At 49.5% G+C, this 26,331-nt stretch overlaps 1 protein-coding gene across 10 annotated transcripts in view; it reads left to right on the forward strand.

Annotated features, from left to right (window-relative positions):
• LOC106581345 (protocadherin Fat 3) overlaps positions 1-26,331 on the forward strand; it is a 485,897-nt gene that overhangs the window by 288,668 nt on the left and 170,898 nt on the right. For all 10 annotated transcript variants that reach the window (XM_045703948.1, XM_045703947.1, XM_045703950.1 and 7 more), the window contains 4 exons: positions 9,198-9,473; positions 12,366-12,576; positions 14,001-16,735; positions 16,916-18,287. In XM_045703948.1, coding sequence (XP_045559904.1) covers positions 9,198-9,473; positions 12,366-12,576; positions 14,001-16,735; positions 16,916-18,287 — 4,594 coding nt within the window. The remainder of the gene's footprint in view (positions 1-9,197; positions 9,474-12,365; positions 12,577-14,000; positions 16,736-16,915; positions 18,288-26,331) is intronic.

Here is a 26,331-nt window from a genome sequence, read left to right on the forward strand (position 1 = left end):
GGCAGTCGGGCCACTCTGGCAGCTCCGGGCAGTCGGGCCACTCTGGCAGCTCCGGGCAGTCGGGCCACTCTGGCAGCTCCGGGCAGTCGGGCTCTGGCAGCTCCGGGCAGTCTGGCAGCTCCGGAGGCTGGCAGCTCCGGGCGTCGGGCGACTCTGGCAGCTCCTGACTGTCGGGCGTCTCTGGCAGCCCGGGCAGTCGGGCGACTTTGGCCGTGAGCTGGGCGTCGGGTGTCTCTGGCTGATCCTGGCAGTCGGGCCACTCTGGCAGCTCCGGGCAGTCGGGCCACTCTGGCAGTTCCGGGCAGTCGGGCCACTCTGGCAGCTCCGGGCAGTCGGGCCACTCTGGCAGCTCCGGGCAGTCGGGCCACTCTGGCAGCTCCGGGCAGTCGGGCCACTCTGGCAGCTTCGGGCAGTCAGGCCACTCTGGCAGCTCCGGGCAGTCGGGCCACTCTGGCAGCTCCGGGCAGTCGGGCCACTCTGGCAGCTCCGGGCAGTCGGGCCACTCTGGCAGCTCCGGGCAGTCGGGCCACTCTGGCATCTCCGGGCAGTCGGGCCACTCTGGCATCTCTGGGCAGTCGGGCCGGGCAGTCTGGCAGCTCCTGACTGGTGGGTGGCTCTGGCAGCTCCTGACTGGCGGGCGGCTCTGGCGACTCCTGACTGGCGGGCGGCTCTGGCGACTCTTGACTGACGGGCAGCTCTGGCGACTCTTGACTGACGGGCAGGTCTGGCGACTCTTGACTGACGGGCAGGTCTGGCGACTCTTGACTGACGGGCAGGTCTGGCGACTCTTGACTGACGGGCAGGACTGGCGACTCTTGACTGACGGGCAGGTCTGGCGACTCTTGACTGACGGGCAGCTCTGGCGACTCTTGACTGACGGGCAGCTCTGGCGACTCTTGACTGACGGACAGCTCTGGCGACTCTTGACTGACGGACAGCTCTGGCGACTCTTGACTGGCGGAGCTGGACTGACGCACTAGAAGCCTTGTGCGTGGGGCTGGTACTGCAGCCCGGAGAGACCTCAAGACTAGTGCGTGTAACGGGAAACACCGGACCGTAGAGGCGCACTGGCGGTCTTAAGCGCAGGGTTGGCATCACCCCTGCTGGCTCGATGCCCACTTTCCCCTGGCACATGCGGGGTGCTGGTACTGAGCATACTGGCCTGAAAATACCAGGCCTTACCATAGCACCTACCCCAAAGACCTGTCCAGTCTGTTTACCTCTAAAAAGGGTACGGGGCACTGGCCTGGGTCTCCAGTCTTGCCCCGTCAAACAGCCCTTGTGCCCCCCCCTAAAAAATTATTGGGGGTGCCTCTCGGGCTCCCTTACCAGTCGTGTTCCCCAGTCCTCGCCAGAATTCTTCCGCTGCTTGGTGCTGGTTTGGTGGGTAATTCTGTCACAGATTTCGTCGTGGTGTTGAAGGGAAGACCAAAATGCAGCGGGTATGTGGATACTCATTCGTTTAATGAAAATAATCGAAGCATCCACAGGAAAAACAAAACAATAAACAGTACTCACGACTAGACAGTGAGGCAGGCTCAATAAACGCAGTGCTCACAAACAATTACCCACAAACACACAGCCAAACACACCCTACTAATATAGGACTCCCAATCAAAGGCAACACAACACACCTGCCTTCAATTGGGAGTCCACCCCAATTAACTCTACATAGAACAACCCAACCTAGACTGAACATAGACACACATACAGAACATAACTCCCTCTGCCACGCCCTGACCAAAACTTATACACTTACTCCCTCTGCTGGTCAGGACGTGACATTACCCCCCTAAAGGTGCAGACCCCGAATGCACCTTCAAAAGAAAAACACAGAAAACCCAAAACAAACCCCCCAAAAATCCCCCTAACTACAGGGAGGGACGGGAGGGTGGCTGCCGTCAACGACGGCACTGTGCTACACCCCCCCTCCCCAACCCACCTATGTTGGAGGCGGCTCAGGTGCGGGACGTGGACCCTGCTCCACCTCGTCGTCGCCCACTTCGGTAGCGCCCCTGGCGGCTCTGGAAGACTAGTAGGCGCACCTGACTTCGCCCGACTGGCGGGCGACTTTTGCCGTGAACGGCTGGCGGGTGTCTCTGGCTGATCCTGGCCGTCGGGCCACTCTGGCAGCTCCGGGCAGTCGGGCCACTCTGGCAGTTCCGGGCAGTCGGGCCACTCTGGCAGCTCCGGGCAGTCGGGCCACTCTGGCAGCTCCGGGCAGTCGGGCCACTCTGGCAGCTCCAGGCAGTCGGGCCACTCTGGCAGCTCCGGGCAGTCGGGCCACTCTGGCAGCTCCGGGCAGTCGGGCCACTCTGGCATCTCCGGGCAGTCGGGCCACTCTGGCATCTCCGGGCAGTCGGGCCACTCTGGCAGCTCCGGGCAGTCGGGCCACTCTGGCAGCTCCGGGCAGTTGGGCCACTCTGGCATCTCCGGGCAGTCGGGCCACTCTGGCATCTCCGGGCAGTCGGGCCGGGCAGTCTGGCAGCTCCTGACTGGTGGGTGGCTCTGGCAGCTCCTGACTGGCGGGCGGCTCTGACTTCGCCCGACTGGCGGGCGACTTTTGCCGTGAACGGCTGGCGGGTGTCTCTGGCTGATCCTGGCCGTCGGGCCACTCTGGCAGCTCCGGGCAGTCGGGCCACTCTGGCAGTTCCGGGCAGTCGGGCCACTCTGGCAGCTCCGGGCAGTCGGGCCACTCTGGCAGCTCCGGGCAGTCGGGCCACTCTGGCAGCTCCGGGCAGTCAGGCCACTCTGGCAGCTCCGGGCAGTCGGGCCACTCTGGCATCTCCGGGCAGTCGGGCCACTCTGGCATCTCCGGGCAGTCGGGCCGGGCAGTCTGGCAGCTCCTGACTGGTGGGTGGCTCTGGCAGCTCCTGACTGGCGGGCGTCTCTGACTTCGCCCGACTGGCGGGCGACTTTTGCCGTGAACGGCTGGCGGGTGTCTCTGGCTGATCCTGGCCGTCGGGCCACTCTGGCAGCTCCGGGCAGTCGGGCCACTCTGGCAGTTCCGGGCAGTCGGGCCACTCTGGCAGCTCCGGGCAGTCGGGCCACTCTGGCAGCTCCGGGCAGTCGGGCCACTCTGGCAGCTCCGGGCAGTCGGGCCACTCTGGCAGCTTCGGGCAGTCAGGCCACTCTGGCAGCTCCGGGCAGTCGGGCCACTCTGGCATCTCCGGGCAGTCGGGCCACTCTGGCAGCTCCGGGCAGTCGGGCCACTCTGGCAGCTCCGGGCAGTCGGGCCACTCTGGCATCTCCGGGCAGTCGGGCCACTCTGGCATCTCTGGGCAGTTGGGCCGGGCAGTCTGGCAGCTCCTGACTGGTGGGTGGCTCTGGCAGCTCCTGACTGGCGGGCGGCTCTGGCGACTCCTGACTGGCGGGCGGCTCTGGCGACTCTTGACTGACGGGCGGCTCTGGCGACTCTTGACTGACGGGCAGCTCTGGCGACTCTTGACTGACGGGCAGGTCTGGCGACTCTTGACTGACGGGCAGGTCTGGCGACTCTTGACTGACGGGCAGGTCTGGCGACTCTTGACTGACGGGCAGGACTGGCGACTCTTGACTGACGGGCAGGTCTGGCGACTCTTGACTGACGGGCAGCTCTGGCGACTCTTGACTGACGGGCAGCTCTGGCGACTCTTGACTGACGGACAGCTCTGGCGACTCTTGACTGACGGACAGCTCTGGCGACTCTTGACTGGCGGAGCTGGACTGACGCACTAGAAGCCTTGTGCGTGGGGCTGGTACTGGACGTGCCAGCCCGGAGACACGCACCTCAAGACTAGTGCGTGTAACGGGAAACACCGGACCGTAGAGGCGCACTGGCGGTCTTAAGCGCAGGGTTGGCATCACCCCTGCTGGCTCGATGCCCACTTTCCCCTGGCACATGCGGGGTGCTGGTACTGAGCATACTGGCCTGAAAATACCAGGCCTTACCATAGCACCTACCCCAAAGACCTGTCCAGTCTGTTTACCTCTAAAAAGGGTACGGGGCACTGGCCTGGGTCTCCAGTCTTGCCCCGTCAAACAGCCCTTGTGCCCCCCCCTAAAAAATTATTGGGGGTGCCTCTCGGGCTCCCTTACCAGTCGTGTTCCCCAGTCCTCGCCAGAATTCTTCCGCTGCTTGGTGCTGGTTTGGTGGGTAATTCTGTCACGGATTTCGTCGTGGTGTTGAAGGGAAGACCAAAATGCAGCGGGTATGTGGATACTCATTCGTTTAATGAAAATAATCGAAGCATCCACAGGAAAAACAAAACAATAAACAGTACTCACGACTAGACAGTGAGGCAGGCTCAATAAACGCAGTGCTCACAAACAATTACCCACAAACACACAGCCAAACACACCCCTACTAATATAGGACTCCCAATCAAAGGCAACACAACACACCTGCCTTCAATTGGGAGTCCAGCCCAATTAACTCTACATAGAACAACCCAACCTAGACTGAACATAGACACACATACAGAACATAACTCCCTCTGCCACGCCCTGACCAAAACTTATACACTTACTCCCTCTGCTGGTCAGGACGTGACATTACCCCCCCCTAAAGGTGCAGACCCCGAATGCACCTTCAAAAGAAAAAACACAGAAAACCCAAAACAAACCCCCCAAAAATCCCCCTAACTACAGGGAGGGACGGGAGGGTGGCTGCCGTCAACGACGGCACTGTGCTACACCCCCCCTCCCCAACCCACCTATGTTGGAGGCGGCTCAGGTGCGGGACGTGGACCCTGCTCCACCCTCGTCGTCGCCCACTTCGGTAGCGCCCCTGGCGGCTCTGGAAGACTAGTAGGCGCACCTGACTTCGCCCGACTGGCGGGCGACTTTTGCCGTGAACGGCTGGCGGGTGTCTCTGGCTGATCCTGGCCGTCGGGCCACTCTGGCAGCTCCGGGCAGTCGGGCCACTCTGGCAGTTCCGGGCAGTCGGGCCACTCTGGCAGCTCCGGGCAGTCGGGCCACTCTGGCAGCTCCGGGCAGTCGGGCCACTCTGGCAGCTCCAGGCAGTCGGGCCACTCTGGCAGCTCCGGGCAGTCGGGCCACTCTGGCAGCTCCGGGCAGTCGGGCCACTCTGGCATCTCCGGGCAGTCGGGCCACTCTGGCATCTCCGGGCAGTCGGGCCACTCTGGCAGCTCCGGGCAGTCGGGCCACTCTGGCAGCTCCGGGCAGTTGGGCCACTCTGGCATCTCCGGGCAGTCGGGCCACTCTGGCATCTCCGGGCAGTCGGGCCGGGCAGTCTGGCAGCTCCTGACTGGTGGGTGGCTCTGGCAGCTCCTGACTGGCGGGCGGCTCTGACTTCGCCCGACTGGCGGGCGACTTTTGCCGTGAACGGCTGGCGGGTGTCTCTGGCTGATCCTGGCCGTCGGGCCACTCTGGCAGCTCCGGGCAGTCGGGCCACTCTGGCAGTTCCGGGCAGTCGGGCCACTCTGGCAGCTCCGGGCAGTCGGGCCACTCTGGCAGCTCCGGGCAGTCGGGCCACTCTGGCAGCTCCGGGCAGTCGGGCCACTCTGGCAGCTCCGGGCAGTCAGGCCACTCTGGCAGCTCCGGGCAGTCGGGCCACTCTGGCAGCTCCGGGCAGTCGGGCCACTCTGGCAGCTCCGGGCAGTCGGGCCACTCTGGCAGCTCCGGGCAGTCGGGCCACTCTGGCATCTCCGGGCAGTCGGGCCGGGCAGTCTGGCAGCTCCTGACTGGTGGGTGGCTCTGGCAGCTCCTGACTGGCGGGCGGCTCTGACTTCGCCTGACTGGCGGGCGACTTTTGCCGTGAACGGCTGGCGGGTGTCTCTGGCTGATCCTGGCCGTCGGGCCACTCTGGCAGCTCCGGGCAGTCGGGCCACTCTGGCAGTTCCGGGCAGTCGGGCCACTCTGGCAGCTCCGGGCAGTCGGGCCACTCTGGCAGCTCCGGGCAGTCGGGCCACTCTGGCAGCTCCGGGCAGTCGGGCCACTCTGGCAGCTCCGGGCAGTCGGGCCACTCTGGCAGCTCCGGGCTGTCGGGCCACTCTGGCAGCTCCGGGCAGTCGGGCCACTCTGGCAGCTCCGGGCAGTCGGGCCACTCTGGCAGCTCCGGGCAGTCAGGCCACTCTGGCAGCTCCGGGCTGTCGGGCCACTCTGGCAGCTCCGGGCAGTCGGGCCACTCTGGCAGCTCCGGGCAGTCGGGCCACTCTGGCAGCTCCGGGCAGTCGGGCCACTCTGGCATCTCCGGGCAGTCGGGCCACTCTGGCAGTTCCGGGCAGTCGGGCCACTCTGGCAGCTCCGGGCAGTCGGGCCACTCTGGCAGCTCCGGGCAGTCGGGCCACTCTGGCAGCTCCGGGCAGTCGGGCCACTCTGGCAGCTCCGGGCAGTCAGGCCACTCTGGCAGCTCCGGGCTGTCGGGCCACTCTGGCAGCTCCGGGCAGTCGGGCCACTCTGGCAGCTCCGGGCAGTCGGGCCACTCTGGCAGCTCCGGGCAGTCAGGCCACTCTGGCAGCTCCGGGCTGTCGGGCCACTCTGGCAGCTCCGGGCAGTCGGGCCACTCTGGCAGCTCCGGGCAGTCGGGCCACTCTGGCAGCTCCGGGCAGTCGGGCCACTCTGGCATCTCCGGGCAGTCGGGCCACTCTGGCATCTCCGGGCAGTCGGGCCGGGCAGTCTGGCAGCTCCTGACTGGTGGGTGGCTCTGGCAGCTCCTGACTGGCGGGCGGCTCTGGCGACTCCTGACTGGCGGGCGGCTCTGGCGACTCTTGACTGACGGGCAGCTCTGGCGACTCTTGACTGACGGGCAGGTCTGGCGACTCTTGACTGACGGGCAGGTCTGGCGACTCTTGACTGACGGGCAGGTCTGGCGACTCTTGACTGACGGGCAGGACTGGCGACTCTTGACTGACGGGCAGGTCTGGCGACTCTTGACTGACGGGCAGCTCTGGCGACTCTTGACTGACGGGCAGCTCTGGCGACTCTTGACTGACGGACAGCTCTGGCGACTCTTGACTGACGGACAGCTCTGGCGACTCTTGATGCGGGAGCTGGACTGACGCACTAGAAGCCTTGTGCGTGGGGCTGGTACCTCAAGACTAGTGCGTGTAACGGGAAACACCGGACCGTAGAGGCGCACTGGCGGTCTTAAGCGCAGAGTTGGCATCACCCCTGCTGGCTCGATGCCCACTTTCCCCTGGCACATGCGGGGTGCTGGTACTGAGCATACTGGCCTGAAAATACCAGGCCTTACCATAGCACCTACCCCAAAGACCTGTCCAGTCTGTTTACCTCTAAAAAGGGTACGGGGCACTGGCCTGGGTCTCCAGTCTTGCCCCGTCAAACAGCCCTTGTGCCCCCCCCTAAAAAATTATTGGGGGTGCCTCTCGGGCTCCCTTACCAGTCGTGTTCCCCAGTCCTCGCCAGAATTCTTCCGCTGCTTGGTGCTGGTTTGGTGGGTAATTCTGTCACAGATTTCGTCGTGGTGTTGAAGGGAAGACCAAAATGCAGCGGGTATGTGGATACTCATTCTTTTAATGAAAATAATCGAAGCATCCACAGGAAAAACAAAACAATAAACAGTACTCACGACTAGACAGTGTAACAAGCTCAATAAACGCAGTGCTCACAAACAATTACCCACAAACACACAGCCAAACACACCCTACTAATACAGGACTCCCAATCAAAGGCAACACAACACACCTGCCTTCAATTGGGAGTCCACCCCAATTAACTCTACATAGAACAACCCAACCTAAACTGAACATAGACACACATACAGAACATAACTCCCTCTGCCACGCCCTGACCAAAACTTATACACTTACTCCCTCTGCTGGTCAGGACGTGACACATGGGATGGCGTAGCACTACAGAATGCTGTGGTAGCCATGCTGGTTAAATGTGCCTTGAATTCTAAATAAATCACTGACAGTCACCAGCAAAGCACCCCCACACCTCCTCCTCCATGCTTCACGGTGTGAACCACACAAGTGGAGATCATCCATTCACCTACTCTGCGTCTCACAAAGACACGGAACCAGAAATCTCAAATTTGTACGCATCAGACCAAAGGACAGATTACCACCGGTCTAATGTCCATTGCTCATGTTTCTTGGCCAAAGCAAGTCTCTTCTTATTATTGGTATCCTTTAGTAGTGGTTTCTTTGCAGCAATTTGACCATGAAAGCCTGATTCATGCAGTCTCCTCTGAACAGGTGATGTTGAGATGTGTCTGTTACTAGAACTGTGTGAAGCAGAGAAGGGGCGGCAGGTATCCTAGTGGTTAGAGTGTTGGGCCAGTAACCGAAAGGTTGCTAGATCGAATCCCCAAGTTGAAGAGGTAAAAATTTGTCCTTCTGCCCCTGAATAAGGCAGTTAACAAACTGTTCCTAGGCTGTCATTGTAAATAAGAATTTGTTCCCAACTGTCTTGCCTAGTTTTATATATATATATATATATATATATATATTACATCATTTATTTAGGCTGCAATTTCTGAGGCTGGTAACTAATGAACTTATCCTCTGCAGCAGAGGTAAGTAACTCTGGGTCTTCCTTTCCTGTGGCGGTCCTCATGAGAGCCAGTTTCATCATTGCGCTTGATGGTTTTTGTGACTGCACTTGAAGAAACGTTTAAAGTTCTTGACATTTTCCGTATTGACTGACCTTCATGTCTTAAAGTAATGATGGACTGTTGTTTCTCTTTGCTTATTTGAGCTGTTCTTGCCATAATATGGACTTGGCCTTTTAACAAATAGGGCTGTATACCACCCCTACCTTGTCACAACACAATTGATTGGCATAAACGCATTAAGAAGGAAAGAAATTCCACAAATGAACTTTTAACAAGGCCCTCCTGTTAATTGAAATGCATTTCAGGTGACTACCTCATGAAGTTTGTTTAGAGAATGCCAAAAGTGTGAAAAGCTATCATCAAGGCAAAGGGTGGCTTCTTTGAAGAATCTCAAACATTAAATATATTTTGATTTGTTTATCACTTTGTTTGTTTGTTTGTTTGTTACATGATTCCATATGTGTTATTTTATAGTTTTGATGTCTTCACTATTATTCTACAATGTAGAAAATAGTAAATATAAAGAGTAGGTGTGTCCAAACGTATGGTACTGTATATGTTATGGCCTACCCTTCACTCCCACTGAAGACTGAAGACAAAACGCTTGTGTGTTGTAGTACTACGACATATTGGCCTAACCCTACCCACAACCCCCCTCTCTCCCTCTCCTTTTCAGGTCCACATCACAGTGTTGGACAACAACGACAACGCACCTGTCTTCTCCCAGCCCACCTATGACATCACCATCTCTGAGGACACACCCCCGGAGACGGAGGTGGTCCAGGTGTTAGCGTCGGACCGTGACGAGCGCCACCGTCTCACCTACTCCCTCCACAGCGCCATCGACCCCTCCAGCCTGCGTCTGTTCCGTATTGACCCCAACACTGGCACGATGTATACTACAGAGAGACTGGACCACGAGGCTAGAGCACAGCACATTCTCACTGTCATGGTAAGAGACTGATACCATTACTGTTATATCAAATATGGTTTGGTTATCTTGAATCAAATCAAATTGTATTAGTCACATGCACTGAATACAACAGGTGTAGACCTTACAGTGAAATGCTTACTTACAAGCCCCTAATCAACAATGCTGTTAAAAAAAAATATGGATAAGAATAAGAAATAAAAGTAACAAGTAATTAAAGAGCAGCAGTAAAATAACAATAGTGAGACTATATACAGGGGGGTACCGGTACAGAGTCAATCTCGTTGTAAGGGAGGATTCCATTTGTGTTATTTGGTCACATTCCCTTAAGATTCTGCATGAAAATCCCTCCGTTGGTCATGGATGTGTTGAAACTGTCAGAGGAGGAGTGAAAAGAAAAGAAGGGGAAAGGAGAAGAGAGCAGAGGAGAGCAGAGGAGAGGAGAAAGGACAGTAGAGATGTAGAGTGGGTCAAGAGCATTATCTTTATTCTAGCAGGTTAATATTCTAATGTAACTCAGCTCTCCTGCCAGAGACAGACTACTTCTATGTCTGTGTTCTCATTTTACCTGAACTCATCATTAAGCAGTTACACTAATTACTGAGAGCAATGAACCAACGTCTCACCCTCGTCAGGGGAATGAGACGGTTTAAGGAACCATGACCGCGTTTGTGTGTGTGTGTGTGTGTGTGTGTTGGGGAGAGCGATAAAAGGAATTTGCGAAAGAGAGATGTGAGAGTGATCTGACTGGAACTGTTTTGTGTTGGTTGGGAGAGTGTTAGGTGTATTTGTGTGTGTGTGTGTGTGTGGGGGGGGGGGTGGAGTCAGACTGTGTGTGTATTTAGTTCTGAAATGAATCATCCTCGTTCACTCTGTTTTACTTCCTTTCCTCTGGTTCAGTGGGTAGTAAACATAGGAAATGAATGCTCATCCTACCACTGTAGTTGTACTGTTTTCTCAAATCTCGAAAAATGTAATTATCGATCAAATGTAGTCATTTTGAATTTTATCATACCGCGTTGATAAGCGAGGTAGGAAAGTCTGCCTGACATTTGTTATGAGGGAAAATATTTCAGTTTTAGGCGGGCGCACTGATTTAATTTGGTGAAATCTACAGGTAGATAGTATCTTTAATATCGGCCATTCGGTGTGGCCATGACAGGGCCTGCTGTGCTGGAACCAGGTATGTTTGGGCATCTGTACATGTGTAGTATAGGCTACAATACGATCAGTAGCTCATCATTATAACATCTTCCTGCACAAAATAGATAAGAGGTCTAACAATATAAATATACATTGACTACACATAACCACTACAGAGTCTAAGATAACGGTTCAGAACAGACACAGACAGAACAAACAGAACAGACACAACAAACAGAACAGACACAACATACACAGACACAACAAACAGAACAGACACAACAAACAGAACAGACACAACATACACAGACAGAACAGACACAACAAACAGAACAGACACAACATACACAGACAGAACAGACAGAACAGACACAGACAGGCACAGACACAACATACACAGACAGAACAGACACAACAAACAGAACAGACACAACATACACAGACAGAACAAACAGAACAGACACAACATACACAGACAGAACAAACAGAACAGACACAACATACACAGACAGAACAAACAGAACAGACACAACAAACAGAACAGACACAACATACACAGACAGAACAGACACAACAAACAGAACAGACACAACATACACAGACAGAACAGACAGAACAGACACAGACAGGCACAGACACAACATACACAGACAGAACAGACACAACAAACAGAACAGACACAACATACACAGACAGAACAGACAGAACAGACACAGACAGGCACAGACACAACATACACAGACAGAACAGACACAACAAACAGAACAGACACAACATACACAGACAGAACAAACAGAACAGACACAACATACACAGACAGAACAAACAGAACAGACACAGACAGGCACAGACACAACATACACAGACAGAACAGACACAACAAACAGAACAGACACAACATACACAGACAGAACAGACAGAACAGACACAGACAGGCACAGACACAACATACACAGACAGAACAGACACAACAAACAGAACAGACACAACATACACAGACAGAACAGACACAACATACACAGACAGAACAAACAGAACAGACACAACATACACAGACAGAACAAACAGAACAGACACAGACAGGCACAGACACAACATACACAGACAGAACAAACAGAACAGACACAGACAGCACAGACAGACACAGACACAACAGCTCTATTGTCTCCAATGGACCCAGTGATCCTCCGCCTACCACTTCCTCAGTACCATAACACCATTCAGTCTAGGGTTATTATATCACTCCTAGGCCCATTTGGGTTGTGTTAAGTGTGTTGAACTAGCCAGTGTTTCATAATCCTGCCAGCAGAGCTAGCACTAATTCTGATGCTAATGCTGGTTCTATTAATACTCACCCTGTGTGGCGCCTCGTACGAGACAAGCTTTTTCTCTGATCCCATTCACTTGTTGTGGAGAGTCTCGCATCGGGGCATAAATATACATCTCATTAGCCCTCTAATTCTCATCTGCTCTCCCGATGACGGGATTACTCCGTCCCAAAAGACCCATAATGGTTTGCAGTGACACTCCCTTTTCATTTCATGGGAAGTTAAAGCTTCAGTACATGTTTTAAAGGGAAACTCCAGTAATGTTGTCCTATTGAGTCTATGTGTTTGTTTATTCATTGCCGAAACATAGAAAGTTATTTTGTAATACGCAACTGTTTATTTTGCCTCATGCCAGTTATATAATGAGAAATGTAGTTGTGTCAGATCTAATACTGTACACCTGCGTTAGTAGACCAATGATTAGAAAACATTTCTCCCTCAGGTAAAAGACCAGGAGTTTCCGTACAGGAGGAACCTGGCCCGAGTGTTGGTGGATGTGGAGGATGTTAATGACCATGTCCCAGTGTTCACCAGCGCTCTGTATGAGGGTTCGGTCTATGAGTCTGCAGCAGTGGGATCTGCTGTGCTCCAGGTGACTGCCCTGGACAAAGACAAGGGAGAGAACGCAGAACTCCTCTATACCATGGAATCAGGTGAGCAACTATAGAAATGGCATCGTAATTAAACAATAAGGCCTGAGGAGGTATAGTATATGACCAATATACCACGGCTAAGGGCTGTTCTTAAGCATGAAGCAACACGGGGTGCCTGGACACAGCACTTAGCCGTGGTATATTGGCCATATACCACAAACCCCCGAGGAGCCTTATTACTATTATAAACTGGTTACCAACGTAATTAGAGCAGTAAAAATAAATGTTGTGTCATACCCATTGTATACTGTCTGATATACCACGGCTTTCAGCCAATCAGCATTCAGGGCTCGAACCGCCCGGGTTTATAATAAGAGTTTTAGAACTATCAAAAGAATAAAGTGTGTCTAACTATACATAGATATAGACCAGGGGTCTCCAACCTTTTCTAGCATGAGAGCTACTTTTAAAAAAGGAAACATTGTGCAAGCAATTTTTTCTTCTAGCTTTCAAATAGGCACATTCTTCTCTTCTCCTCCTCTACAACTCTTCCCCGGGTCCTTAGTATACCTGGTAATATAATGGTTAATAAACCACTCTACGGGGGGCCTATAAAATGTGAGATTTTCCCAAATTCTGTTTTCTCAGTATTTTTTAAAAATTATTTTAGATTTATAAATGTTTTACACTCAAAAATAAAAACAATTCATAGAGAAACAATAAAATGGGATGTCATATCATGCTTCAATCCCATCAGCAGACCATTTTCTGGGGGGTCTGGGGGAAAAAAACGAAAAATAGAGATGCGCAACTAATAATTTAGTTGTGCATCTGGCACTTTAATTGCCGTCTGTGAGGAATGTACCGTCTAATGTGAGGAATGTGCCGTCTAATGTGTCATTCTAGCGATGGTTCTGTACTGCTGCTACACATTTCATGGCAAAGTTAGAAAATAATAGATTCAAATTATATACTTACTCATGATATGCTTCTGCCAGGTAAGCCTACTTTGCAGTTAACATTTCATTGACAATGTTTTGGGGAAAGTATGCCCATTATTTTCAACCTACAAGATGGTTATCACATCAACTGGATAAACATGGAGCGATAGACAAAGCGCACACCACACAGATAGACAGGGACAATATTGCTGTAAATGAATTGCCAGATATTGTGTTAGGTTTAACTTTTTAAGCCAATAGTTGCTAACCAGAGGTGGGATAATGTCAATATTGTGTTGATTAGATAGTAGCTGGGAGCTTGCGGTGTCTGATACGTGTGAGATTTGTTTATGACAGTTTGCGGTGGAACGCGTGAAAATTGCATGTACTTTCAGAATTGTTTGGCGAGCTACTTATAGGTGGGTGGACCCCTGATATAGACAGTATATCGATAATAGATTACAATATACAAACAGTTGATAAAGATTTAGTTGCACTAGTTTTTATCACTGAATATTCGTTGTTATGTCTGTTTTCCTTTAGGCAACACAGGGAACACGTTCCGGATTGAGCCGGTTCTGGGGATCATCTCTGTGGCCCGTGAGCTTGACCTCTCCACTATCGGCCATTACATCATCACCGTCAGAGTTACCGACAATGGCTCCCCGCCACTCTCTGCCAACTCTGTGGTTCGCATCGCCATCACGCTGTCCGACAACGCCGGACCCAAGTTCCCCCAGACCGAGTACCAGGCCGAGGTCACAGAGAACGTTGCTGTGGGAACCTCTGTCACCACTGTGAGCGCCATGAGCCAATCCACGCTGACCTACGACATCCGACATGCCAACAGCGAACGCACCTTCAGGATCAACCAGTACAGCGGCGTGATCACAACTCAGAAACCCCTTGACTATGAAACCACAGCATCTTATAACCTGATCGTCCAGGCCACCAACATGGCTGGCATGGCCTCCAACGCCACCCTGCTCATACGGGTGGTGGATGAAAACGACAACCCACCTGTGTTCCAGCTGCTGCGCTACCAGGGTAGTATCAGCGAGGCGGCGCCCATCAACAGTGTGGTCCTGAACCCAGACAACACTCCTTTGGTCATCAAGGCCACTGATGCTGACCGCAACCAGAACGCTCTCCTGGTCTATCAGATTGTTGAGGACACAGCCAAGATGTTCTTTAAAGTGGATTCTGGCACCGGCTCCATCAGGACTATTGCCAACCTGGACCACGAGACGTTTGCTAGTTTTAACTTTCATGTTCATGTGAGGGACAGTGGGAGGCCTCAGCTGACAGCGGATAGCCCCACTGAGGTCACCATCCAGGTAATCGACACAAACGACTCTCCACCTGTCTTCACCCAGAACGCCTTTGAAACTGTCCTGCTGCTGCCCACCTATGTAGGAGTAGAGGCATTACAGGTCTCAGCCACAGACCCAGACCAAAACGTCCCCACAGAGCTCACCTACTCACTGACAGACGGAAACCTGGAGCACTTTGCCATCCAGCCCTCCAGCGGCATCATCACCGCCAAGAACAACAACTTCTCCAAGGAACGGTTCCGCTTCAACGTCAAAGTGTCTGATGGAAAGTTCTCCAGCACCGCTCTAGTCACTGTTCTCGTCCGTGAGATGCTGGACTCTGGCCTCTTCTTTGCCCACAGCCTCTACTCGTCGTCCATCCAGGAGAACAATACCAACATCACCAAAGTGGCCGTGGTCAACGCAGTGGGGAATCGCCTCAACGAGCCCCTCAAGTACACCCTACTAAATCCAGGGACACGCTTCCGGATCCGACCCACCTCTGGAGTAATCCAGACCACTGGGGTTCCCTTCGACCGTGAGGAGCAGGAGTTCTATGAGCTGGTGGTGGAGGCTGGGAGGGAGCACGACCGTCTGCGTGTTGCCAGGGTGATGGTCAGGGTCCAGGTAGAGGACATTAACGACAATGCTCCTGTGTTCCTGGGACTTCCATATTACGCTGCTGTCCAAGTGGAGGCTAAACCTGGTGCGCCCATATTCCGAGTCACCGCCATGGACCGTGACAAAGGCATCAACGGAGAGGTGTCTTACTACCTCAAAGACGACCACGGACACTTTGAGATCGACAGGCTGACGGGTGGCCTCCGTCTGAAGGAGGCTTTTGAGTCTGACCTGTCCAACCAGGAGTACCAGATGGTAGTTTATGCCAAGGATGGAGGGTACCCTCCCCTCTCATCCGCCGTAGAGTTCCCCATCACCGTGGTGAACAAGGCCATGCCCGTCTTTGACAAGTCCTTCTATGCAGTGACGGTGAACGAGGAAGTAGCGGTACACACGCCCATATTAGGAATCAACGCCACCAGCCCAGAGGGCCAGAACATAATCTACACCATCGTGGAGGGAGACCCCTCTCTGCAGTTTGACATCGGCTTTGACACCGGAGTCATCAGTGTCATCAACTCCCTGGATTATGAGATTGCCTCATCCTTCCGTCTGACTGTCAGAGCCACAGACTACCTGACCGGCGCCCGTGCTGAGGTGGACGTAGATGTCACAGTTAATGACGTCAATGATAACCCTCCTGTGTTTGAAAAAACGTCCTATAATGCAGTTCTGTCTGAGACTGCCATGATCGGCACTCCGGCGCTGCAAGTGGTGGCTACCGACCAAGACTCTGAGAAGAACAACATCGTACACTATCAGATTTTCTATCCCACAGATGTCTACAACAGCACCGACCACTTCCACATCGACAGCAGCAGTGGCCTCATCCTGACCGCCCGCATGCTCGACCACGAGCTTGTCCAGCGCTATGACTTCATCGTCAGGGCAACCGATAATGGCTTCCCACCGCTGAGCAGTGAAGTGTCGGTCGTGCTTGTGGTGAACGACATGAACGACAACCCTCCAGTGTTCAACCAGCTTCTCTACGAGGCCTATGTCAGCGAGCTGGCCCCTAGGGGCCATTTTGTGACCTGCATCCAGGCTTCGGATGCTGACAGCTCAGACTTTGACAAACTGGAGTACAGCATCCTTTCAGGGAACGAGAGGATGAACTTTGTGATGGATGGTAAGACGGGTATCATCACGTTGTCTGGTCCCAGGAAGCAGAGGATGGAGCCAGCCTACAGTCTGAATGTATCCGTGTCTGATGGGGTGTTCACCAGCACGGCCCAGGTGCACGTCAGGGTCCTGGGGGCCAACCTCTACAGTCCTGTGTTTGAACTGAATGCCTACGAGGCAGAGGTACGGGAAAATGCAGCCATAGGAACCAAGGTGATCCAGGTAAGAGCCATTCATTTTTAAGTATCCAGCATATGAACATTCATTGAAATAATGATATGTGTTTTATTGAATGAAGCTTTGATGTACATGATACTGTATTTGTAATAGTATTTGTAATATGTTTTGTTTGACATGTACAATACCCCATCTAAAAGAAAGTAACTTAACTATTATTTTCAGGTGAGGGCAACCGATGTTGACCCAGGAGTGTTTGGCCAGATTACCTACTCATTCATCAATGACGTGGGCAAGGACCAGTTCAGTGTGGACGCCAATGGTCAGATCACCACCCTGGAGAAGCTGGACAGAGAGGACCCAGCCAACAAGAACATTTTCCTCAAGGTGGCAGCCCAGGACGGGGGTGGAAGGGCCTCCTACCGCACAGTCCGGGTCTCCCTGGTGGATGACAACGACAACGTCCCTCGCTTTCGAGCTGTGGAATACCGTGCTTCTGTCAAATCTGATGTTGGCAAGGGCTTCCTGGTGACCCAGATCCAGGCATATGATCCTGATGATGGTGCCAACTCTAAGGTGACATACTCGCTCTACAGCGAGGCACACGTACCCGTGGTGGATATCTTAGAGATCGACCCTGACAACGGCTGGATGGTCACCAAAGGGAGTTTCAGCCACCTGCGCAACTCAGTCCTGTCTTTCTTTGTCAAAGCAGTTGATGGAGGCATCCCTGTCAAGCACTCTTTAGTATCAGTCTACATCCATGTCTTGGCACCTGACGCCCTCATCCCCTCCTTCACCCAACCCCAGTTCTCCTTTACCGTCCCAGAGGACACCCCTATAGGAGCTGCCCTAGGGTCCGTCCGCCTCATCACCCCACCAGGCTACGCCTCGCTGCCAGTCACATTTGCTCTAGTCAACGGAGAGACTGGGGAGAACAACCTGGAGGGAGTCCTGGTGGTGGACAGGGACACTGGGGTCATCAAGCTGGACAAGCCCCTTGACCATGAGGTCATCACCTCCTTCCACTTCAAGGTCACCGCCACCGTCCAGCAGGCAAAGCTGGACTCTGTGACCAGCGTTGACGTAGAAGTCAAAGTCTTGGATCTGAACGACAACAAGCCAGCATTTGAATCCAACTCTTACGAGGCGACAGTGATGGAAGGGATGCCTATCGGCACCATGACCATCCAGGTTCAGGCTCTGGACCCAGACTCTGGAGCTAACGGACAGGTTACATACAACCTAGGCACATTGGCTCAATCTGAAGGGGAGCCGGACCAATACACAGAGACCTTCACCATTGACAGCAACACGGGCTGGATCTCTACTCTCAAGGAGTTGGACCACGAGATGTGCCCATCCTACACCTTCCTGGTTGTGGCCTCAGACCTGGGGGAGGCCCTGACCCTCTCCTCCACCTCCACGGTGACCTTGGCCGTGTCGGACATCAACGACAACTCGCCCAGCTTCCTGGATGAGAGGTACCTGGGCTCGGTGCGCGAGAGCGACCCCCCTGGCGAGGTGGTGGCGGTGCTCAACACTAGAGACGACGATAGCTCTGCAGTGAACCGCCAAGTCAGCTATCACATCACAGGTGAGTCAGAGAATGGGAGTGTTTGTGCTATTAATGTGTTTAGCTGTTTGTGCCCTTTATGTATCTTTATATCTCACTGTCTGTCTTTCAACTTGTCTTCTGTCCCCCTGTCGCACTCACTGACTATCTGTCTGCTTCTCCAGCATCATATTGGCTATATCTATCGGTCTGTCTGTCTCCGTCTCCCTGTCTCACTTTACTGCCTGCCTCTCTATCTCTCTCTCACTTCACTTCACTGCCTGCCTGCCTCTCTGTCTGTCTGTCTGTCTGTCTGTCTGTCTGTCTGTCTGTCTGTCTGTCTGTCTGTCTGTCTGTCTGTCTGTCTGTCTGTCTGTCTGTCTGTCTGTCTGTCTCATCTCTGTCTCACTTCACTGCCTGCCTCTCTCTCTCTCTCTCACTTCACTGCCTGTCTGTCTTTCTGTCTGTCTGCCTGTCTGTCTGTACCACTGTCTGTCTCCTTGTTTACTTCAGATAAACTCTTCATTTGTATTCTGCCTGGCTCATCTCCAAACCATCACAACAACGCTCGTGAATAAACAAGAGAGAAACTCATAACACTAAATTAAGGATGAGGCATGATTTATAATTCATACATTTCTTATTTGTATCTTATATATATGCGTATATGCGCTTACCAGCAGTGGGGGCTTGATTAATAAACAAGCGTTGTCGCTGTAATAATGATTTGAATACTGTTAAGACTAGCGCTCACTGCCAGATAAGCAATTTTTCACCACAAAATATGACATGCCTGCACAACAACCCTGACATTTACCACAAAATTACAGCCTCGCCGAAGGCCGCTGAGGTAGTAAATACAGTCAGAGTAAACAGTTTAAAGACACGAGTACCTGCAGTGCATTTGATGAAATTTGTTGCTATAGCATTAAGTCCTGTTTTTATCTCTCCATGACTTTAATGGATGGATGTTTCTTTTAAAGTGTTTGTGGCGGGAGACTGGAGAGGGTTAATTAGATTGTGGTTGACCCAGGGACATCAATAGGAGTTGATTTTCATAAATGTTTTTGCCTTTTAGTGAGTATTTGATTTGGTGAAGTACCTGGCAGCTGAAAGAGTGGTAAAGTCTAGTTTGATAACTAAACAATATCAAAGGTTAGAGAGAAGGACAAAAGAGGACTAAATCTGTTGAAAGAGGGTAATAGTTGTCTAATTTGTTCTCTGCTAATTGACAAGTGACAAAATAATAATTAAGTAGGAACGCCCAATGAGACGGAGCGGTGGATTGCCATGCCAACTGGGAAGCTAAGGAACCCCTCTGCTGAATGGCATTCTAATGAGCATCGTCAGTAGAGAGAGAGGGAGCGAGGGAGGGAGAATGAAAGACAGGAGAGATGTGACCTTACCTACATCAAAGAGAGAAAGGCAGATAGATTGAGAAGGAGAATAAACGTATGCTACACACTGCATAAAGAAAGAGGGAGGATGAGAGAGAGAGAGAGAGAGAGAGAGAGAATGATTTGACGTTACACACTGCTGTGAGAGGGAGAGAATGAACGACAGCTAGATGTGACCTTACACAGCAGAGAGACGGATTTTACACACTTTTACAACGAGACACTTTGAATCGATCTTTGACACAGCAGGAAATAGTTAGAAAGCCAGGGATATATGGTTTTATACTCCCACAAAGGGAAGGCCTGTATTGAAGAACACCACAAGGTGAAAAACAACATCATTTGATTTAGCTGAACCAGATATTTTGCAGACCTCTTCATTACTGCTGTATTATTATCTAACGTTGTTTGGTGTTGTCTTGGCGACCTGATGGCGTTCTATCTGCCAAACCTTAATTCTTTCTTAGATAGCAGTAGTTTATTATAACTCGGGGAGGGTTTTAAAACTTTGACAGAAGCCAGGGGATAGGATATGATACATCCACAGGCGTTGACTCCCAGTCGCTCTCAAAGCCTCGTCCAGACGTCTGCCTCTTCATTCCTGCACACCATCCTTGATGAGGTAACATGAAAGTTTCATCAAATGTAAACAAACTGGGAAAAGGAAATGTAATGATTGAGTGTTAGTGTGTAATGGGAGTGCAGTGTGGTTGGGCAGGTTTAGAAGAAGTGTGTCTGATTCATTTACAATGATGGAAATCTTTTTATATCCACTCGTGTGCGTCCATCGTCCCCACCCGAGTCGCATCCATAGATCAAGATCATGCATTTAGCCACCGGCTGATTTGAATTACATAGAGTTTAGTGATGTTGAGATGAATCAGAAGCTGGGTGTTTAGAGCTATCATCAGACCGGATAGGAAAAACCAATTAGGATGTTGTTATAATAGGAGAGGAGAGGAAAAACCAATTAGGATGTTGTTATAATAGGAGAGGAGAGGAAAAACCAATTAGGATGTTGTTATAATAGGAGAGGAGAGGAAAAACCAATTAGGATGTTGTTATAATAGGAGAGGAGAGGAAAAACCAATTAGGATGTTGTTATAATAGGAGGGGAGAGGAAAAACCGATTAGGATGTTGTTATAATAGGAGGGGAGAGGAAAAACCAATTAGGATGTTGTTATAATAGGAGGGGAGAGGAAAAACCAATTAGGATGTTGTTATAATAGGAGGGGAGAGGAAAAACCAATTAGGATGTTGTTATAATAGGAGGGGAGAGGAAAAACCAATTAGGATGTTGTTATAATAGGAGGGGAGGGGAGAGGAAAAAACAATTAGGATGTTGTTATAATAGGAGGGGAGAGGAAAAACCAATTAGAATGTTGTTATAATAGGAGGGGAGGGGAGGGAAAACCAATTAGGATGTTGTTATAATAGGAGGGGAGAGGAAAAACCAATTAGGATGTTGTTATAATAGGAGAGGAGAGGAAAAAACAATTAGGATGTTGTTATAATAGGAGGGGAGGGGAGAGGAAAAACCAATTAGGATGTTGTTATAATAGGAGGGGAGAGGAAAAACCAATTAGGATGTTGTTATAATAGGAGGGGAGGGGAGAGGAAAAACCAATTAGGATGTTGTTATAATAGGAGGGGAGGGGAGAGGAAAAACCAATTAGGATGTTGTTATAATAGGAGGGGAGAGGAAAAACCAATTAGGATGTTGTTATAATAGGAGGGGAGGGGAGAGGAAAAACCAATTAGGATGTTGTTATAATAGGAGGGGAGGAGAGGAAAAACCAATTAGGATGTTGTTATAATAGGAGGGGGAGAGGGAAAACCAATTAGGATGTTGTTATAATAGGAGGGGAGGGGAGAGGAAAAACCAATTAGGATGTTATTATAATAGGAGGGGAGAGGAGAGGAAAACCAATTAGGATGTTGTTATAATAGGAGAGGAAAACCAATTAGGATGTTGTTATAATAGGAGGGGAGAGGAAAAACCAATTAGAATGTTGTTGTAATAGGAGGGGAGAGGAAAAACCAATTAGGATGTTGTTATAATAGGAGGGGAGAGGAAAAACCAATTAGGATGTTGTTATAATAGGAGGGGAGAGGAAAAACCTATTAGGATGTTGTTATAATAGGAGGAGGGAGAGGAAAAACCAATTAGGATGTTGTTATAATAGGAGGGAGGGGAGAGGAAAACCAATTAGGATGTTGTTATAATAGGAGAGGAGAGGAAAAACCTATTAGGATGTTGTTATAATAGGAGGAGGAGAGGAAAAACCAATTAGGATGTTGTTATAATAGGAGGGGAGAGGAAAAACCAATTAGGATGTTGTTATAATAGGAGGGGAGAGGAAAAACCAATTAGGATGTTGTTATAATAGGAGAGGAGAGGAAAAACCAATTAGGATGGTGTTATAATAGGAGAGGAGAGGAAAAACCAATTAGGATGTTGTTATAATAGGAGGGGAGAGGAAAAACCAATTAGGATGTTGTTATAATAGGAGGGGAGAGGAAAAACCAATTAGGATGTTGTTATAATAGGAGGGAGGGGAGAGGAAAAACCAATTAGGATGTTGTTATAATAGGAGAGGAGAGGAAAAACCAATTAGGATGTTGTTATAATAGGAGGGAGGGGAGAGGAAAACCAATTAGGATGTTGTTATAATAGGAGAGGAGAGGAAAAACCAATTAGGATGTTGTTATAATAGGAGGGGAGAGGAAAAAAACAATTAGGATGATGTTATAATAGGAGGGGAGGGGAGAGGAAAAACCAGTTAGGATGTTGTTATAATAGGAGGGGAGAGGAAAAACCAATTAGGATGTTGTTATAATAGGAGGGGAGGGGAGAGGAAAAAACCAATTAGGATGTTGTTATAATAGGAGGGGAGAGGAAAAACCAATTAGGATGTTGTTATAATAGGAGAGGAGAGGAAAAACCAATTAGGATGTTGTTATAATAGGAGGGGAGGGGAGAGGAAAAACCGATTAGGATGTTGTTATAATAGGAGGGGAGAGGAAAAACCAATTAGGATGTTGTTATAATAGGAGGGGAGGGGAAAAACCAATTAGGATGTTGTTATAATAGGAGGGGAGGGGAGAGGAAAAACCAATTAGGATGTTGTTATAATAGGAGGGGAGAGGAAAAACCAATTAGGATGTTGTTATAATAGGAGGGGAGGGAGAGGAAAAACCAATTAGGATGTTGTTATAATAGGAGGGGAGGGGAGAGGAAAAACCAATTAGGATGTTGTTATAATAGGAGGGGAGAGGAAAAACCAATTAGGATGTTGTTATAATAGGAGGGGAGAGGAAAAACCGATTAGGATGTTGTTATAATAGGAGGGGAGGGGAGAGGAAAAACCGATTAGGATATTGTTATAATAGGAGGGGAGGGGAAAAACCAATTAGAATGTTGTTATAATAGGAGGGGAGAGGAAAAACCAATTAGGATGTTGTTATAATAGGAGGGGAGGGGAGAGGAAAAACCAATTAGGATGTTGTTATAATAGGAGGGGAGAGGAAAAACCAATTAGGATGTTGTTATAATAGGAGAGGAGAGGAAAAACCAATTAGGATGTTGTTATAATAGGAGGGGAGGGGAGAGGAAAAACCGATTAGGATGTTGTTATAATAGGAGGGGAGAGGAAAAACCAATTAGGATGTTGTTATAATAGGAGGGGAGGGGAAAAAAACAATTAGGATGTTGTTATAATAGGAGGGGAGGGGAGAGGAAAAACCAATTAGGATGTTGTTATAATAGGAGGGGAGGGGAAAAACCAATTAGAATGTTGTTATAATAGGAGGGGAGAGGAAAAACCAATTAGGATGTTGTTATAATAGGAGGGGAGGGGAGAGGAAAAAACAATTAGGATGTTGTTATAATAGGAGGGGAGAGGAAAAAACAATTAGAATGTTGTTATAATAGGAGGGGAGAGGAAAAACCAATTAGGATGTTGTTATAATAGGAGGGGAGGGGAAAAAACAATTAGGATGTTGTTATAATAGGAGGGGAGGGGAGAGGAAAAACCAATTAGGATGTTGTTATAATAGGAGGGGAGGGGAAAAACCAATTAGAATGTTGTTATAATAGGAGGGGAGAGGAAAAACCAATTAGGATGTTGTTATAATAGGAGGGGAGGGGAGAGGAAAAAACAATTAGGATGTTGTTATAATAGGAGGGGAGAGGAGAGGAAAAACCAATTAGGATGTTGTTATAATAGGAGGGAGAGGAAAAACCAATTAGGATGTTGTTATAATAGGAGGGGAGGGGAGAGGCAAAACCAATTAGGATGATGTTATAATAGGAGGGGAGGGGAGAGGAAAAACCAATTAGGATGTTGTTATAATAGGAGAGGAGAGGAAAAACCAATTAGGATGTTGTTATAATAGGAGGGGAGAGGAAAAACCGATTAGGATGTTGTTATAATAGGAGGGGAGGGGAGAGGAAAAACCAATTAGGATGTTGTTATAATAGGAGGGGAGGGGAGAGGAAAAAACAATTAGGATGTTGTTATAATAGGAGAGGAGAGGAAAAACCAATTAGAATGTTGTTATAATAGGAGGGGAGAGGAAAAACCAATTAGGATGTTGTTATAATAGGAGGGGAGAGGAAAAACCAATTAGGATGTTGTTATAATAGGAGGGGAGGGGAGAGGAAAAAACAATTAGGATGTTGTTATAATAGGAGGGGAGAGGAAAAACCAATTAGGATGTTGTTATAATAGGAGGGGAGGGGAGAGGAAAAACCAATTTGGATGTTGTTATAATAGGAGGGGAGGGGAGAGGAAAAACCAATTAGGATGTTGTTATAATAGGAGAGGAGAGGAAAAACCAATTAGGATGTTGTTATAATAGGAGGGGAGAGGAAAAAACAATTAGGATGTTGTTATAATAGGAGAGGAGAGGAAAAACCAATTAGGATGTTGTTATAATAGGAGAGGAGAGGAAAAACCGATTAGGATATTGTTATAATAGAAGGGGAGGGGAACAAACCAATTAGGATGTTGTTATAATAGGAGGGGCGAGGAAAAACCAATTAGGATGTTCTTATAATAGGAGGGGAGAGGAAAAACCAATTAGAATGTTGTTGTAATAGGAGGGGAGAGGAAAAACCAATTAGGATGTTGTTATAATAGGAGGGGAGAGGAAAAACCAATTAGGATGTTGTTATAATAGGAGGGGAGAGGAAAAACCAATTAGGATGTTGTTATAATAGGAGGGGAGGGGAGAGGAAAAACCAGTTAGGATGTTGTTATAATAGGAGGGGAGAGGAAAAACCAATTAGGATGTTGTTGTAATAGGAGGGGAGGGGAGAGGAAAAACCAATTAGGATGTTGTTATAATAGGAGGGGAGAGGAAAAACCAATTAGGATGTTGTTATAATAGGAGGGGAGAGGAAAAACCAATTAGGATGTTGTTATAATAGGAGAGGAGATGAAAAACCAATTAGGATGTTGTTATAATAGGAGAAGAGAGGAAAAACCAATTAGGATGTTGTTATAATAGGAGGGGAGAGGAAAAACCAATTAGGATGTTGTTATAATAGGAGAGGAGAGGAAAAAACAATTAGGATATTGTTATAATAGGAGGGGAGAGGAAAAAACCAATTAGGATGATGTTATAATAGGAGGGGAGGGGAGAGGAAAAACCAGTTAGGATGTTGTTATAATAGGAGGGGAGAGGAAAAACCAGTTAGGATGTTGTTATAATAGGAGGGGAGAGGAAAAACCAATTAGGATGTTGTTATAATAGGAGGGGAGGGGAAAACCGATTAGGATGTTGTTATAATAGGAGGGGAGGGGAGAGGAAAAACCGATTAGGATGTTGTTATAATAGGAGGGGAGAGGAAAAACCAATTAGAATGTTGTTATAATAGGAGGGGAGAGGAAAAACCAATTAGGATGTTGTTATAATAGGAGGGGAGGGGAGAAAAACCAATTAGGATGTTGTTATAATAGGAGGGGAGAGGAAAAACCAATTAGGATGTTGTTATAATAGGAGGGGAGAGGAAAAACCAATTAGGATGTTGTTATAATAGGAGGGGAGGGGAGAGGAAAAACCAATTAGGATGTTGTTATAATAGGAGGGGAGGGGAGAGGAAAAACCAATTAGGATGTTGTTATAATAGGAGGGGAGAGGAAAAACCAATTAGGATGTTGTTATAATAGGAGAGGAGAGGGAAAACCAATTAGGATGTTGTTATAATAGGAGGGGAGGGGAGAGGAAAAAACAATTAGGATGTTGTTATAATAGGAGGGGAGAGGAGAGGAAAAACCAATTAGGATGTTGTTATAATAGGAGGGGAGAGGAGAGGAAAAACCAATTAGGATGTTGTTATAATAGGAGAGGAAAAACCAATTAGGATGTTGTTATAATAGGAGGGGAGGGGAGGGAAAAACCAATTAGGATGTTGTTATAATAGGAGGGGAGAGGAAAAACCAATTAGGATGTTCTTATAATAGGAGGGGAGAGGAAAAACCAATTAGGATGTTGTTATAATAGGAGGGGAGGGGAGAGGAAAAACCAATTAGGATGTTGTTATAATAGGAGGGGAGAGGAAAAACCAATTAGGATGTTGTTATAATAGGAGGGGAGGGGAGAGGAAAAACCAATTAGGATGTTGTTATAATAGGAGGGGAGAGGAAAAACCAATTAGGATGTTGTTATAATAGGAGAGGAG

Source organism: Salmo salar, chromosome ssa20 (assembly GCF_905237065.1).
Source record: "Salmo salar chromosome ssa20, Ssal_v3.1, whole genome shotgun sequence".
Classification (NCBI taxonomy): domain Eukaryota; kingdom Metazoa; phylum Chordata; class Actinopteri; order Salmoniformes; family Salmonidae; genus Salmo; species Salmo salar.